At 44.9% G+C, this 16622-nt stretch overlaps 1 protein-coding gene and 1 long non-coding RNA gene across 6 annotated transcripts in view; both read left to right on the top strand.

Annotated features, from left to right (window-relative positions):
• Positions 1 to 9046, top strand: part of LOC138417673 (uncharacterized) — a 48409-nt gene extending 39363 nt beyond the window's left edge. The window contains exon 3 of the long non-coding RNA XR_011248251.1: positions 8662 to 9046. This is a non-coding gene — a long non-coding RNA (uncharacterized lncRNA). The remainder of the gene's footprint in view (positions 1 to 8661) is intronic.
• Positions 9047 to 9655: 609 nt separating this feature from the next.
• The window catches only part of RCSD1 (RCSD domain containing 1), a 73254-nt gene continuing 66287 nt past the window's right edge, over positions 9656 to 16622 (top strand). For 2 of the 5 annotated variants that reach the window (XM_069548325.1, XM_069548355.1), the window contains exons 1-3: positions 9656 to 9844; positions 10547 to 10583; positions 11693 to 11958. In XM_069548325.1, coding sequence (XP_069404426.1) covers positions 11953 to 11958 — 6 coding nt within the window. In that variant the 5' untranslated portion in view covers positions 9656 to 9844; positions 10547 to 10583; positions 11693 to 11952. Of the gene's footprint in view, positions 9845 to 10546; positions 10584 to 11234; positions 11959 to 16622 lie in introns of those variants that run through there. The other 3 variants (XM_069548334.1, XM_069548362.1, XM_069548343.1) reach the window with 3 other exon arrangements.

Below are 16622 nucleotides of genomic sequence, written 5' to 3' on the forward strand. Positions count from 1 at the left end.
AATTAGAAATACCAAGGGAACATTTCATGCAAAGATGGGCTCGATAAAGGACAGAAATTGTATGGACCTAACAGAAGCAGAAGATATTAAGAACAGATGGCAAGAATACACAGAAGAACTGTACAAAAAAGATCTTCAAGACCCAGATAATCACAATGGTGTGATCACTCATCTAGAGCCAGACATCCTGGAATGAGAAGTCAAGTGGGCCTTAGAAAGCATCACTATGAACAAAGCTAGTGGAGGTGATGGAATTCCAGTAGAGCTATTTCAAATCCTGAAAGATGATGCTGTGAAAGTGCTGCACTCAATATGCCAGCAAATTTGGAAGACTCAGCAGTGGCCACAGGACTGGAAAAGGTCAGTTTTCATTCCAATCCCAAAGAAAGGCAATGCCAAAGAATGCTCAAACTAATGCACAATTGCACTCATCTCACACGCTAGTAAAGTAATGCTCAAAATTCTCCAAGGCAGGCCTCAGCAATACGTGAACAGTGAACTTCCTGATGTTCAATCTGGTTTTAGAAAAGCAGAGGAACCAGAGATCAAATTGTCAACATCCGCTGGATCATCAAAAAAGCAAGAGAGTTCCAGAAAAACATCTATTTCTGCTTTATTGACTATGGCAAAGCCTTTGACTGTGTGGATCACAATAAACTGTGGAAAATTTTGAGAGAGATGGGAATACCAGACCACCTGATGTGCCTCTTGAGAAACCTGTATGCAGGTCAGGAAGCAACAGTTAGAACTGGACATGGAACAACAGACTGGTTCCAAATAGGAAAAGGAGTACATCAAGGCTGTATATTGTCACCCTGCTTATTTAACTTCTATGCAGAGTACATCATGAGAAACGCTGGGCTGGAAGAAACACAAACTGGAATCAAGATTGCCGGGAGAAATATCAATAACCTCAGATATGCAGATGACACCACCCTTATGGCAGAAAGTGAAGAGGAACTAAAAAGCCTCTTGATGAAAGAGGAGAGTGAAAAAGTTGGCTTCAAGCTCAACATTCAGAAAACGAAGATCATGGCATCTTGTCCCATCACTTCATGGCAAATAGATGGGGAAACAGTGGAAACAGTGAGAGACTTTATTTTTGGGGGCTCCCAAATCACTGCAGATGGTGCTTGCAGCCATGAAATTAAAAGACGCTTACTCCTTGGAAGAAAAGTTATGACCAACCTAGATAGCATATTCAAAAGCAGAGACATGACTTTGCCAACTAAGGTCCGTCTAGTCAAGGCTATGGTTTTTCCAGTAGTCATGTATGGATGTGAGAGTTGGACTGTGAAGAAGGCTGAGTGCCGAAGAAATGATGCTTTTGACCTGTGGTGTTGGAGAAGACTCTTGAGAGTGCCTTGGACTGCAAGGAGATCCAACCAGTCCATTCGGAAGGAGATCAGCCCTGGGATTTCTTTGGAGGGAATGATGCTAAAGCTGAAACTCCAGTACTTTGGCCACCTCATGCAAAGAATTGACTCATTGGAAAAGACTTTGATGCTGGGAGGGATTGGGGCAGGAGGAGAAGGGGTCGACAGAGGATGACATGGCTGGGTGGCATCACTGACTCGATGGACATGAGTTTGAGTGAACTCCAGGAGATGGTGATGGACAGGGAGGCCTGGCATGCTGCGATTCATGGGGTCACAAAGAGTCGGACACAACTGAGTGACTGAACAGAACTGAACACAGGCTAGTAAAGTAATGCTCAAAATTCTCCAAGCCAGGCTTCAGCAATACGTGAACTATGAACTTCCTGATGTTCAAGCTGGTTTTAGAAAAGGCAGAGGAACCAGAGATCAAATTGCCAACATCTGCTGGATCATGGAAAAAGCAAGAGAGTTCCAGAAAAACATTTATTTCTGCTTTATTGACTTTGCAAAAGCTTTTGAGTGTGTTGGATCACAATAAACTGTGGAAAATCCTGAAAGAGATGGGAATACCAGACCATCTGACGTGCCTCTTGAGAAACCTGTATGCAGGTCAGGAAGCAACAGTTAAAACTGGACATGGAACAACAGACTGGTTCCAAATAGGAAAAGGAGTATGTTAAGGCTGTTTATTGTCAACCTGCTTATTTAACTTCTATGCAGAGTACATCATGAGAAACGCTGCACTGGAAGAAGCACAAGCTGGAATCAAGATTGCCAGGAGAAATATCAGTATTCTCAGATATGCAGATGACACCACCCTTATGGCAGAAAGTGAAGAGGAACTAAAGAGCCTCTTGATAAAAGTGAAAGAGGAGAGTCAAAAGTTGGCTTCAAGCTCAACATTCAGAAAACGAAGATCATGGCATCTGGTCCCATCACTTCATGGCAAATAGATGGGGAAACAGTGGAAACAGTGTCAGACTTCATTTTGGGGGGCTCCAAAATCACTGTAGATGGTGCTTGCAGCCATGAAATTAAAAGACGCTTACTCCTTGGAGGGAAAGTTATGACCAACCTAGATAGTATATTCAAAAGCAGAGATATTACTTTGCCAACAAAGGTCTGTCTAGTCAAGGCTATGGTTTTTCCTGTGGTCATGTATGGATGTGAGAGTTGGACTGTGAAGAAAGCTGAGTGCCGAAGAATTGATGCTTTTAAACTGTGGTGTTGGAGAAGACTCTTGCGAGTCCCTTGGACTGCAAGGAGATCAAACCAGTCCATCCTAAAGGAGATCAATCCTGGGTGTTCATTGAAAGAACTGATGCTGAAGCTGAAACTCCAATACTTTGGCCACCTCATGCAAAGAGCTGAGTCATTGGAAAAGACCCTGATGCTGGGAGGGATTGGGGGCAGGAGAAGGGGACGACAGAGGATGAGATAGCTGGATGGCATCACCGACTCGATGGACATGAGTCTGAGTGAAATCCGGGAGTTGGTGATGGACAGGGAGGCCTGGGTGCTGCGATTCATGGGGTCACAAAGAGTCGGACACGCCTGAGGGACTGAACTGAACTGAACTGAAAACTGATTTCCCAAATGAAAGACATTCAAGATAGTGAAATTTATTCAGAATTGAGATGTGAGGAATTCCCTTTCCACCATTTTTTTCAATTTTTGGCATGTACAAGCGAAAAATGCAGAACTGAATCGTAACTTAAAATATCCTAGAACAGTCAGGAAAAGTACAGCTGAGAAGAAATAAGACAGAAATGAATCTTATCCAAGTAAGCCTGCATCCAGCAGACAAATTTATTAAAAGTAGGTGACAACTGGGAATTCCCTGGTGTCCAGTGCTTAGGACTTGGCACTTTTACTGCTGAGGGCCAAGGGGTTCAATCCTTGGTTGGGAAATTAAGATTGCACAAGTCAAGTAGTGTGGCCAAAAAAAAATTAGGTGAAAATCACAAGTAGATAACTTGGAATTGAGAGATGAACATAGAATTATTTTGTCAAGGCAGCTGTGTTTGGGACTTCCCTCTGATTACAATCATTCCTTCATGATAAAAAGCTGCTGCTACTATTACTTCATGACAATAATGACCCAGCCTTCATCACACTATTTTGCTAGCATTATTTTAAGCATTTCACATGTATTGATCCAATTAATTCTTATAACTCTATTTGGTAAATTCTATCATTAGTCCCATTTTATAGATGAAGAAGCAGGAACAAAATTAAGTTACTTGATCAAGGTCACAGTTAGGCCCAGGAAGTCTGGTTTCCACACTAATCTTTAAATCTCTGTGTTATCCTTTGTGTTACAACTTTTCATGTTTATACTGTATTTTTAGGTGGACATTCAAGAACTGGATTACAAAATGGATTATCTACATTTTTTACATAAAGCCAGTGTCCATTCACTCATCCAACATGTGAACCCAACATGTGAACTCACCAAATTTGAACCTAGCACCAACCTTAGAACTTTCACCAAGAGAGAATGAAATGTGCTTTCTTTAAGATTAAAGTTTTGTGGGAAGATAAAGAAAGTAAGCAGGCAAATATAAAGTAATCCTTGCAAGGACGAGAATAGTGCAGGCATGAGGTATGCACAGAAAGCAGCTCTATTCCCGGTGGCGGGAAGCTGGGGATATGTGGTGGTCGTCAGGACCATCCGGAGGAAGCCTTATCTGAGAAACAGCAGGTGAATAAGAGTTAACTCTGGGCTTTGTGCAAAGCAAGGAATGTGCTTGTGCAGAGAAAAGAGCTTCTTCGGGGACCAGAAAGCACACCAGGATAGTTCCAGTGTGGAGTACTGGGTGTTCTCTGTTGAGAAGAACCTGGAGATGTAAACTTGGTCATGTTAGGAGTGTGAGTTGCACCCTCCAATGTAATCTTCAGAAAGATTACTCCCTGTAGAGTGGAAAACAGATGCAGGGAGATGATGAGTCAAGTTTGGAGGCAAGGACAATAATTAGGAGCTATGGAGATGAACTATATCTAATAGTTTTCTAATCCAAATGAAAGCTGGCAATGACTGTGATTGGTGGGAGGTTGCAGGGAGTAATGTCAGGAAATTTCAGAGCTTAAAGTATATAGCACCTGGTTGGTAAAGATGACAGAAGAATTAAGAATGACTCTCAGGTTTCTGCCATGAACAAATGGATGGATAGAGATACCACCACAAAAAGGAAAGAAAAACTAACAGGTAGGAACACAGATTTTTAGTAGAATTTTGTAAATGTGCACTTTGTGCAGAAAGCTTTCCACATAATTCTTTGTTGTGCATGTGAAAAAAACCCAAGAGAATGAGTGGCAAGTGGGAGTTGGGTACTATTCATTCTTATAATGTTTCACTTTGTTAGTGTAGAATCATCAGAGATATTCATTTTAAGGCCATGTGCGTAACCTCCAGCTTTGGACAGGCTCCTGTCCAATTCATGCTACTGATTCATTTTAGTAAATGTCCTTGTGGCAAACCTGCATTACTTAACATTAGTAAAAATATCCCAAAGAAATTGTGATATGAATACTTCATGAAAACCACCTTTATTTCTATAAATATCACCCCACTTTCTTTCTAGAAAAAATCAGTTATTTTTCTTTTCTTTTTATTGGCTTGCCATAAGAAATGTGGGATCTTAGTTTCCTGACCAGGGATTGAACCCATCTTTCTGTAGTGAAAACTCCGAGGCCTAACCACTGGATCACCAAAGATCACTAAAGAAGTCCTTTTTGTGCGTGTGTGTGTGTGTGTGTGTGTGTTTTTAAGTTAAATCTCTCCTCCAGGGACTTCTCTAGCAGCCCAGTGGTTAGAGTTCCAGGCTTTCACTGACTTGACCCACGTTCAATCTCTGGTCTTGTCAGAGAACTGAGCCGGTAGGCAAGCCCCAGGGCACAGGCAAAACAAAAAACAAAAAACTCTCCTCCAAAACTTTAAAAGTCCATGTGTCTGCTGCAACCACTGAAACATCACAAAGATATCTGTAAGAAAAAAACTTGAATAATCTTCCACATCATGTCTCCATCCTCTGTCTTTCCAAAAGGGTAGTCTTTCTCTCGGAGAAGGCAATGGCAACCCACTCCAGTACTCTTGCCTGGAGGATCCCATGGACGGAGGAGCCTGGTGGGCTGCAGTCCATGGGGTCGCGGAGAGTCGGACAGGACTGAGCGACTTCACTTTCACTTTTCACTTTCATGCATTGGAGAAGGAAATGGCAACCCACTCCAGTGTTCTTGCCTGGAGAATCCCAGGGATGGGGGAGCCTGGTGGGCTGCCGTCTATGGGGTCGCACAGAGTTGGACACGACTGAAACAACTTAGCAGCAGCAGCAGTCTCTCTCTGCCTGCTCTCTCTCTATCACCAGTGTCAACGGGATCCTGGCCCATCCTGTGGATCTCTGGGGGTGGGTTGAGGAGGAACAGATGATGAAGGGACTGGGTAGCAAATCAGTCTGAAAAAAGAAACAGGAGAGCTCAATTCTTACCCCCACCACGTTTTTTCTTAACTTTTTTTTAAAAAATAATCTCAAACTTTGAAAAAATTGTAATATTAGTACCAAAAATTCCCATATATCCTTCACCCAGGATCCTTAGAGTTTTGCCAATTCTAATGATTTCTCTTTTTTCAGCTTTATCGAGCTATAACTGACAAAACAGTAAGATGCCTAAAGTATACATTTGATGATTTGATATGTGTATATTTGATATATATATATATTAATATATACAAAGTATGATTCCTTCAAAATACTCTATAGTAAAAGGAGCCGATCTAGAAGCACATGGTCAACCCAATTGTCATGTGGCTCTAGTCTTCTGTAGACTAGAGTCCTTCCCCAGCCTTCCCTTGACCTTCTTGATACTGGCACTTTTGGAGATCACAGACCAGTCACTTTGAGGAATGTTCTTCCTATTTGACTTGTCCAGTGTTTCTTCATGATTAGACTCAGGTTATGCACCTTGGGCCAGAGCATCACAGAAGTGATGGTGTCTTATTCTTCTTTTTTGAAAGAATATTTAATTAGTTAATTTAATTTAACTGCGCCAGGTCTTGGTTGCAGCATGTGGGATCTAATTCCCTGACCAGCAGTTGAATCCAGGCGCCCTGCACTGCGGGAAAGAGGCTCAGCCACTGGAGCACAGGGAAGTCCTGGTGTGCTCTTCTTATTGCAGCCCATCAGTAGCATGTGATGTCAATTTGTCCCATCACTGATGGTGTTTGCTTTGATCACTTTCTTAATATGGTATCTGTTAGGCTTATCTCTGGGTGGCTCAGTGGTAAAGAATCTGCCTGTGATGCAGGAGACGTGAGTTCAATCCCTGGGTCAGGAAGATCCCCAGGAGGCGGGCATAGGAACCCACTCCAGTATTCTTGCCTGGAGAATCCCATTGACAGAGGAGCCTGGCAGGCTACAGTCCGTAGGGTCATGAAGAGCTGGACACAGCTGAAGCAGCTGAACACACATACAGGCTTATCTCTAAAAAGTTACATTTTCCCCTTTGTAATTAATGAATAATTTATAGGGAGATAATTTGAAATTATTAAAATCCTATTTCTCATCCCATTTTTACCCCATTAGCTTTAGCATCAAATGATGTTTCTACCTAAAATTACTATAATTACTGTCATATGACAATTTTTTTTACCTTTGTTAGCTTTGTGCTACAGCACAATGGAGAATGGAGAACCTTCCACTTATCTATCCACTTATTTGTTTATATCAGTGTGGACTTATGAACTCTTAGTTTATTTAAAGGGCCTAATGCATTTCTGGAGCTTTGCAGGTGACTCAGTGGTAAAGAACCTGTCTTCCAGTGTAGGAGACATGGGTTCAATCCCTGGATCAGGAAGATCCCCTGGAGAAGGAAATGGCAACCCACTCCAGTATTCTTGCCTGGGAAATCCCACGGACAGAGAAGCCTGGCAGAAGTCCATGGGGTCGCAAAGAGTTGGACATGATTTAGTGACTAAAGAACAACAACAATGCATTGCTATCATTGTTTATTTTGATCCTTATATCGTCCCAATATTGTCCTAGGCACCCCTGCAATCTGGTTTCTGTATATTCGTAACATCTTCTTTTCATTTCTTGAGCACTTCCATATTTTCTAGCACAAAATGTTTCAGGCTTATCTCGTTCTTTACCTGCCCCAGCCTTGTAAACCATTTTCTCTAAGGACCCTTGTTTCCTTTAGTGAAGAATGGTATTTAGAAACCAAGATCTGGGCTCTGTTCACTGATTGCTACTGGGGTATCAGTTCTTCCTGGCCCTTTCAGTGGATCAAACTAAGAAATGTGTGTGTATGTATGTATGTATACACATTTATATCCACATATATGTCCGTCTAGTCAAGGCTATGGTTTTTCCTGTGGTCATGTATGGATGTGAGAGTTGGACTGTGAAGAAGGCTGAGCGCCAGAGAATTGATGCTTTTGAATTGTGGTGTTGGAGAAGACTCTTGAGAGTCCCTTGGACTGCAAGGAGATCCAATCAGTCCATTCTGAAGGAGATCAGCCCTGGGATTTCTTTGGAGGGAATGATGCTAAAGCTGAAACTCCAGTACTTTGGCCACCTCATGCGAAGAGTTGACTCATTGGAAAAGACTCTGATGCTGGGAGGGATTGGGGGCAGTAGGAGAAAGGGATGACTGAGGATGAGATGGCTAGATGGCATCACGGACTTGATGGACACGAGTCTGAGTGAACTCCAGGAGATGGTGTTGAACAGGGAGGCCTGGTGTGCTGTGATTCATGGGGTCGCAAAGAGTCGGACACGACTGAGCGGCTGAACTGAACTGAACTGAATATGTATCTACAGATTGAAAACCATGAGCTCACACCAATACCTCCCATTCCAATCCAATACCATAGGGTTCATTTCAGTTCCCACTCCCCTTGCATATTTGTATCTCTCTTCACTGTCACTGAGAAACTTGTCTCCCATTGGCTTCTACACATCAATTTCTTTGCTCAATTGCCCTATGTAATCAATTTTCCAATTCCCAGAGGGCCAGTCAAAACACTTCCTCATGAAATCACCAACCCCGGCTGGCTGTCCTCTCCAAGCATCAACATCCTCCCCGTGGCGCAGCTGTTACCCTGCTACCTTCCACTTCAATTTACCTTTCACATGCTACCATCTTCCTCTGGGAGACTCTCCATTACCATTCCTTGAACTCATAAAAGCACTCAAACCTTGTGCTTTCATTTCAGTTTATTCAGTTCTGTTCCTCACTGACAATCACAACAGAATGAGTTATTTTGTTTTATTTTTGCCAGATTCCCGGGACTTAGTGCTGAAGTATATACATTTGGAATTGAGTATTCACAGTTCTGAGAGGACGTTTGCTTCCCACTCTGTGTTTAAAGTCAACAATCGGCAGCACCGTGTGGCCACTCACTGAGAACGGCCTGACTGCAGCTCTGTGCGGTTCTGGTTTACTAATTAACTTGTACCCTTCCACGATCTCTCTTGATCTTTTCTCTCACCAGGTCTTTTCTCCCATTGAAGACCCATCTATGGAAAAAAGGCTCTGCCTTTGATTTAAAGGCAAAGATCCTATTGATTTGCTTCAGTCATTCATTTACCCACTCATTCATTCACCAAACAGTAACATGTATTTGGTAGTATTTATTTGATAGTAATATGGGCTTCCCTACTCAAGCTGCTCTGATGTTTCTTGTTTTTCATTCTGCGCTGGCCTCTATTTGCTGTTTGGCTGATTTAGGCTACCAGGGTGTGTAAAGCAGCGAGAATAAAGGAAGTGAGTCCTTGTGAGATGACCAGTCCCCTTGAGACCGGGAGGACCGACTCCATCAGGGCCACTTTCCCTTCCCCTTGGGTTGTCAGCTCCTCACAGCACACCGAGCACCAAGTCAGAATCCCAGAGAACCCATCAAAAGCAGGGAGTTCACCACCTGGGTTATTTCCTTTCTGCCTTCTGGGGATCTTCAGGAGGGGTGGCAGGGGAAGAAAAGGTGAGCACAAGCCCCCACCTACTCAGGACTGCTGAAACAGCTCTGGGCTTCAGCCCTCTCTCCCCATTTCCATTGCTTCCTCTCATAAATGCCTCTTCCTAGCCCAAAGAACTATGGAGGAGCAATCCTACCCTGCATATTCTGCGACCCGGGAGCAAGGTGGCGGCCAAGTTTATCTGCATTGTAGTCATGGGTTCTCACATGGCTGAGGGAAGGCCCAAGCAGGGCGTGGGCTGCAGCTGCAAGTCACCTTGAGTGACTGTGATGCTATCTAAGCCTAACGGTTTCCTTTGGTAGGCACTTCCGCTGTTCTGTTTGTGAACCAGAAACCTGTGCTGGGGCAGCCCCATTCTGAGCAGAAAGGAGGACTAGATGGAGGTTAGAAAATATGAGAAGAGACTCTGCTCCCATCACCAACTCAGCCCTGCACATTTGAAAAAAAGAGAAAAGGGAAAAAATTATATGCACAACTATGCATTGCAAGGTACCAAGAAACTTCCTTTCTTGCTGCCAACTCTGCTCTCGAACTCTCACTTCTGCAGCTATGTGGCTGGAATGGAAAGAGACTGGGAGTAGAATCCCATTCACTGGGCCTTAGAATGCCTGGGAATAAAAGAAATATTGGGTCACTATTTATTTGAGCTTGTACATGAGGGTAAGCATTATAAAAGTAGCTACTCATGTCCTGTGATCACTTTTAAATAAGCAGTTTCTTTGAATAAAATTTGGTACCTGGCTAAAAATTACCAAAAAAAAAAAAAAAAAAAGTAGCTACTCAAAAAAAAAAAAAGATGTAGATTTTTTTTCAGAGTGCCTACTAAACTATACAGGTGAGGCAAATGAGGATCAGACTGGGTAAGTGACTTGTCTCAGAAAACACAGCTAGAAATTAGCAGAGCAGGAATTCAACCTTCAATCTGCTTCTGAAATAAAGGTTAGGCTAAGTTAAATGAACTAGAAAACACTCTGGCGTTAGGGCTATCAGTGTTTCAGAAAGGCAAGTCTTAGAAGATTCTACAGGGAAGAGGCCATGTTTCTAAGGCTGGTACCCAAAGCAACAATCTTAAGTGCTGAAAGTCTGCAGGGAGTGCTGGGATAAAGAGCGGAATTAGGGCAGTTCTTTGTAGTGTGAGCAAACTCTCAGCTGGATTCTTTTACCCATTTTTCCACATATCTCTCTTCACAGTGCTCATGATTACCTGGCCTGCTGTCTCTTTCCCAGGGTGAGTTGGGTGAGGGTTTGGGGTCGGGTGGGACACAACTACCCTGCAGAAAGACACAGAGGCATCCCTGTGGGCCAATCCTCTTCACACTCATTGGTCTCTGAAGGCTTCCGCCTTTTCTTCTCTGGGAGGGGTCCAGATCTGAAGGGGCACTTAGCACTGGTGACCAGTGTGTAAACTGGTAGCAGAGAGAGAAGCTGCTCCAGACTCTAGTTCCCCTGTCCCTTCCTTGCAGCTCTGTTTTCTTCAGCCTCTTTGCTGCTCAGGGGGTTGGGATGGCCCTGGGGGAGGATTGCTATGTTGAGCCTATGGGAATCGGATGTTCGGGATCTTGCCCTTTGCTCTATTTCTTAGAGTACACTTAGGAACAGCAAAAAGGCCCTTTAGCAACAAGCAGTTTGTGGGAGATGAAATTCCACAAATCCAAATACATCAATCCAATCGGGGAGAGAAAAAGACAGATTGCTACAGGGAGCTTGGAAAACTTTGCTTGGATTCCTTTTCTCCTCCTCTTCTACCTGATATACAGATGAGAGATGGATCGATTGATAAAGGTCTCCAGAAAATGTGAGACTGAGAGGTGGAGAGCAAGAGAGATGACAGAGGGGGAGGTACTTGAGTTTGCAACACCAAGCGTTGAAGGCACCGCCTGAACAGTCTCCGAGGGGAGGGGAGGAGGGGAGTGGGAGAACCATTTATCCGTCAGGGAGGGTCCTCATTCTCCGCCCAGGAACGCCGGGAAAAGCAGGTATGCGGCGAATGCAATTTCTTTTTAAATGAGGAGAGACAGGGGTAGAGATGTACATAAAAGAAGTAAATAGAAAAGAGGGGAGATAAAAAGAATGGAAGAACCACTGTAACCTTTAGGGCAAGCGAAAAGAAAGAAGAGATGTTAAAGGAGGGAGAGGCTGAGGACTGACACCGAGCAAAGACCCCGGGTCCTGGAGGAATTTCACGAGAAAGAGGGGCCACACGGACTGTCCCATCCCCATGTTTGGGCAGCTTAATGGAGTCGTGGCTCCCTCGCTTGAGTCCTGCCCCGGGAGGGGACAGTATCTGTTTAGATTTGTGTCTAAATTTAAACCCTGATCGCCGGCCTCCTTCGCCAGCTCCCCACCCTCCCCGCCTCCTCTCCCTCCCCTCCCCTCCTCTCCCCTCCCCTCCCCTCCCCTCCCCTCCTCCTTCCTAGTTCTCTAGCGCGGGGCTGGGGCGGCCAGCAGTCAGTCCTGCAGCCAGCGAGCCGGGGGCGCAGCCGGTCACTTGCGCTGTGCCCGCCAGAGCCAAACCGGTCCAGGCGGGAGCAGAGCGCTGAGAGAGCCCCGGACAGAGCGAACGCGCGCTGGCGGCGCTGAGTCGGCACCTGGAGGACATGGAGGTAAAGGCTCCCGCGGCGCGCAAGCAGGGTCCGAGCAGGGAGCACGAGCGAGGCTCAGCGCTGCGGCACTCCGGAGGCTAGCCCCCGGCCTTTCCTAGGGAACCCCTACCCGGCAGGCAGGGTGTCGGCCGGGAGGACCTCAGGGAGAGGGGAGGGGCCTTTCTAGAGGTTCAGCTATTTTGCTTAGGGACTCAAATGCTTCAGGAAAAAAAAAAAGGTGCTGTAAACTTTGTAAATGGACAAATGTGTGAGCAAAACCTCTTTAGAAATCAGAAGCCGCTGGATCTGAAGAGATGAATATTGAAAGAGAAACAGAGCTATTACCCCGAGGCACAGCTCTGTGGGCTTCCCTTTTCGATGAAAATTGAGCTTTTAAAAGTCCAGTCACCCTCTTGCTTCTCAAGTCCCACTTTTGTCTGTTACATCTTTCAGAACTTTCTGGAAACTCCCCTCATGGGCAAATGGCACTATTTCTGAACAACTTGAGACTTTCCAGTATGTCCCTGCATGCACTGGGGTGTGCTGGCTACATCTCTGTGGGGGGCTCCAGGGTGAGGCCCACCACTGCTCCTCCTGGGGTTTTCCTGGGACAGTTCCAACCAGTGGGATCCAGGAACCACCCTCCAGTGGAGGAGTGGCTGGTGTATTCCCCTCCTCCCTGCCTTTTCCATATTTTGAGGCTCCCATAGATTTTCCCCTTGAAATAGACCTGACATTTAGCCCTAAGCCTATTTTAGCTAGATTTAGGCTTGCTTTTAAACAGAAGAAAAGCAAAGGTGATTCCCGTTTTCGAAAGCTGAACAGCTGCTGCCAGTGCTGTCGTCAGCACTCTCCAGGTTCACAGTTCTGCTAATTCTTCCCCTTCGCTGCTCTACACCAGGACGCAGGTTGGCTCTTCTAAGCAATCCTCACTGCCTGCAAAGCGCTGGGACTTCTCTGTGTGGGCAATAGGTCTGTCCTGGGCAGTGGCAGTCAAGTGTCCAGCTCCATCAGTTCTCTTCAGGGATCACCTTCAGAGAGTCTTTATAAAGTGCAGGGGCCCATGGGATCCACCAGAGGCTAAGATGACCCTCTGGAAACATCTGTAAACTGGGGAAACTCCAGGCAGATTAGGGTTGGGAAAGGGTGAGAGGAAATCCAGCAGTGGGTGTTCACCAGTCTACTCAAAGATAGCCTAGAGCAACAAAATCCTTCCTGGCTGCAGCTTCCGAACCAAGAAGGGAGATGGCTCTGGGAATGCCCATACGGACAAGAAGGGAGATGGCTCTGGGAATGCCCATACGGACAAGAAGGGAGATGGCTCTGGGAATGCCCATACGGACAAGAAGGGAGATGGCTCTGGGAATGCCCATACGGACAAGAAGGTTCCCAAAGAAGTTGCTTTAAGAGTTGGTTTCCTCTTCTGACAGTACAGGGTGCCTCAGGCCTTGGCTAGAGGTGCAGTGTAATTTAGGACCTCTTTAATCTCTTGCAGAAATGGATGAGAGATAAGAGCAAAGCAAGTTTTAGGCTTAGAAGCAAATTGCTTACTGTTAGAGGACCAAATTTGTTCTAAGAAGACACAAGGGAATCCTTCCAAAGGTACTTTCTTCTTCAGTTGAGGAAGGAACAGTGTGTGGCAGAGACCCTGAAACTTGCCTGAGCAACTTCCTGTGTGGAAGTGAAAAGAGAGAGGGGGGCGGGGGGTGAAAAGAGAAGTGAGTGGTGAAAAGAGAAGATCCTCCAGTCTATAAACAGACGTGTAGTCATTGACGGGGGATTCTGCCAAGACAGGAGCACTGCTGGCCAGTCAGGAAGCGTGTCAGTTCACACCGAATCTGCACAGGGCATGGATTTGCTGGTTGGCAGTGACTGCTTTTGAAGTTCTCTTGTCAAAATGCCTGAAAAAGGCACTCCAACAGCTAACACTAAGGCACTCCAACAGCTAAGGAAGTAAAGAGGAAACCAAGAGGCTGGAGAAGTGACGTTTCTTAGCCAGGAAGTAAATTTTTTCATGGTGGGACATGATATGCAGGAGTGAGATTTGGGAATTTCTGAAAAATCTCAGAGTAAAACTCTTTTGAGAGGTGAAACCCACGTTTGAGACATGCCACTGTATTTGATGAGAAATGGAGCTACATTACTTCCCAGTACTAGTAATTTATACCAGGCCAGTAAGAGTTACTCAACAATTCATTTTCTAGAACCCGTTTAACTTTTGGAAGTCTTTGGGGAATCTTTTTTTTTAAGTTACTTTACTGTTATCAACAATATCAATCATTACTTCAGCCCTCTTTAAGCCCTCTGGAGTAAGCAAGAAAAGATGCCTTTTAAAAGCTCACAATCCAGTAGGGAAAATAAGACTAATCTTGTCATGTGCATAATTTTCAAATGCAAAAGTGCCTTAGGCTATGGCATTTGCAGACCCTAAATTCTATAGTATTTCAGTATTTCTTACATTTCTGTGTAAGACTCAGAAGTCTTAAAAGAAAGGTGGGTGGTGAGGAGGAGAAGCCGTAAGAAATGGGTGCACGGAGAACATGCCAGCTTTGTGCAGGAAAGTAAGCCAGTTGGCTGGAAAGGAAGATGAAGAAGCAGAGAAAGAAAAAAAATGAAAATAATAAGATAAAAACCACAGGGCCTCCGAGTATAGTGGAGGCTGCCCAAGTGGGTGAGTGGGAGCTGGAATTCAAGCCATCTGGAAGGAAGGGTTACTTTGCTTTGTAAAAAGTCTCCTTGCCTAGCTGTACCCCAAAGGGATGCCTTTTTCTGATTCAGAGGCTAGCTGCAGCCCTCAAAGCCAAATAGTGGATGGCCCTGGATTCTGCTCCTTGGACAATAAGAAACTCTGAGTGGTGTTGAGTAAGGTGGCATCCACCTTGTAGCAGGGATGATATGGCAGAAATGCCAGTGTATAGAGTGAATAAGGAAACCAGACTCAAAGCTACTTTGAGAGTCCAGGCATATTCTGATTTAGAGAGAGCAAGAGTGAAAAAAATGGAAGAATAAAGACCATGTGTTCTATAAGGAACCGGAAATGACTTCTGTGTTTGAGCCCGCCGGGGTGCACAGGTGAGTAGGGTTCTCTGAGATGCCGAGGCAGTGGCAGTGCTGCTTCCACACTTCTGTAATAAGCCTTTTGTAGGCAGCGACGCTCTTACTGGTCTTTAGGTCGCCAGAAGTTTGCACAGTGCCTAGATCATCATGTAATTTCTTGAGACGAGCTTGCTTGATAAATGAATTAACAGAAACAGAGAACTCTTCCCCTCTCAGTCTGCGGCTCAAACATCTCCACCTCGGGAAGCCTGTACAGATGCCCTCAGACTCTACAGCACACTCAGGGCGCTTTTTTCAAACTGAATTAGAGTACTAGACAGACCTGTAACTGTCTGCTTACCTGGTTCTCTCTCTGGAAAATTCCTCAAGGACAGGGGCCATATATATCTAGTGCCTGATGGCACTCAGATGCTTGTTGAATGAGTAACTAAATGGTTGAAGATGGGAGAAAATCAGTTTAAAACAACAACAACAACAACAAGGTTTAGATATGTTGGTTTAGGTTGTCTAACCAGGAATGTCCAGCCTACCACGACAAGTACAGGCCTCTTGTGATGAAAATATGATTCTTCTCTAGAAGAGAGGATAGGTGAGGTTACTCTGGATAGGAACTCAGAATGGAGAAGTGTATAATAAAGAAAGAGCTGGAGACTTCGTACATCAAAATCAAACCAGTACTCTTCAGTTCAGTTCAGTAGCTCAGTTGTGTCCGACTCTTTGCAGCCCTGTGAACTGCAGCATACCAGGCCTCCCTGTCCATCACCAACTCCCGGAGTCCACCCAAGCCCATGTCCATTGAGTCGGTGATGCCATCCAACCATCTCATCTTCTCTCATCCCATTCTCCTCCTGCCCTCAATCCCTCCCAGCATCAGGGTCTTTTCAAATGAGTCAGCTCTTTGCATCAGGTGGCCAAAGTATTGGAGCTTCAGCTTCAGCATCAGTCCTTCCAAAGAACACCCAGGACTGGTCTCCTTTAGTATGGACTGGTTGGGTCTCCTTGCAGGCCAAGGGACTCTCAAGAGTCTTCTCCAACACCAGCACTCTTAGTTGCTTGAATATAAGTTGCAGGTACTACCGGATAACCTGAGAGTGTTTTAAAAGGTTTAATTTTACCACTGAATATGTAGTGAATTTCTGATTTAGATGGAGACAGTTAATGAGCCCTTTTCTCTGAGGTAACGCCACAGTCCTTTCCAGATAGTGTCATTCATCCATTTATTCAGTATCTGTTGAACATTTATTATGTACTGGATCTTGTGTGATGAATGTTAGTTAAATACTCTCAGACTATCTTGTCATCCTCACGGGTTATCAGTGTTACTAATGACAGGTAAGTGTGTATGTGTATACACTGGTACATATAATATATTCATTTTGTAACCTACTTTTTCCAATGATATCTTTTTACTTCATTAATATTGGGGCGGGGCGGGGGGATGTTGTGCCAGGAATCTTGGAGTCCTAGCCACTGGACCACCAGAGAATTCCCATACTTCATTAAATATTTTCTACCGCAGTGTCACCAACAGCCTTTGCTGGTTTTGGACCCGCCCTCTCACTGAGCCATATGTTGGCTGCTGACTGATGGGCTATAATAAGGGATTGCTTGGCCTCTGGAAGCTGGAC

Source organism: Ovis canadensis, chromosome 1, assembly GCF_042477335.2.
Source record: "Ovis canadensis isolate MfBH-ARS-UI-01 breed Bighorn chromosome 1, ARS-UI_OviCan_v2, whole genome shotgun sequence".
NCBI classification, from domain to species: domain Eukaryota; kingdom Metazoa; phylum Chordata; class Mammalia; order Artiodactyla; family Bovidae; genus Ovis; species Ovis canadensis.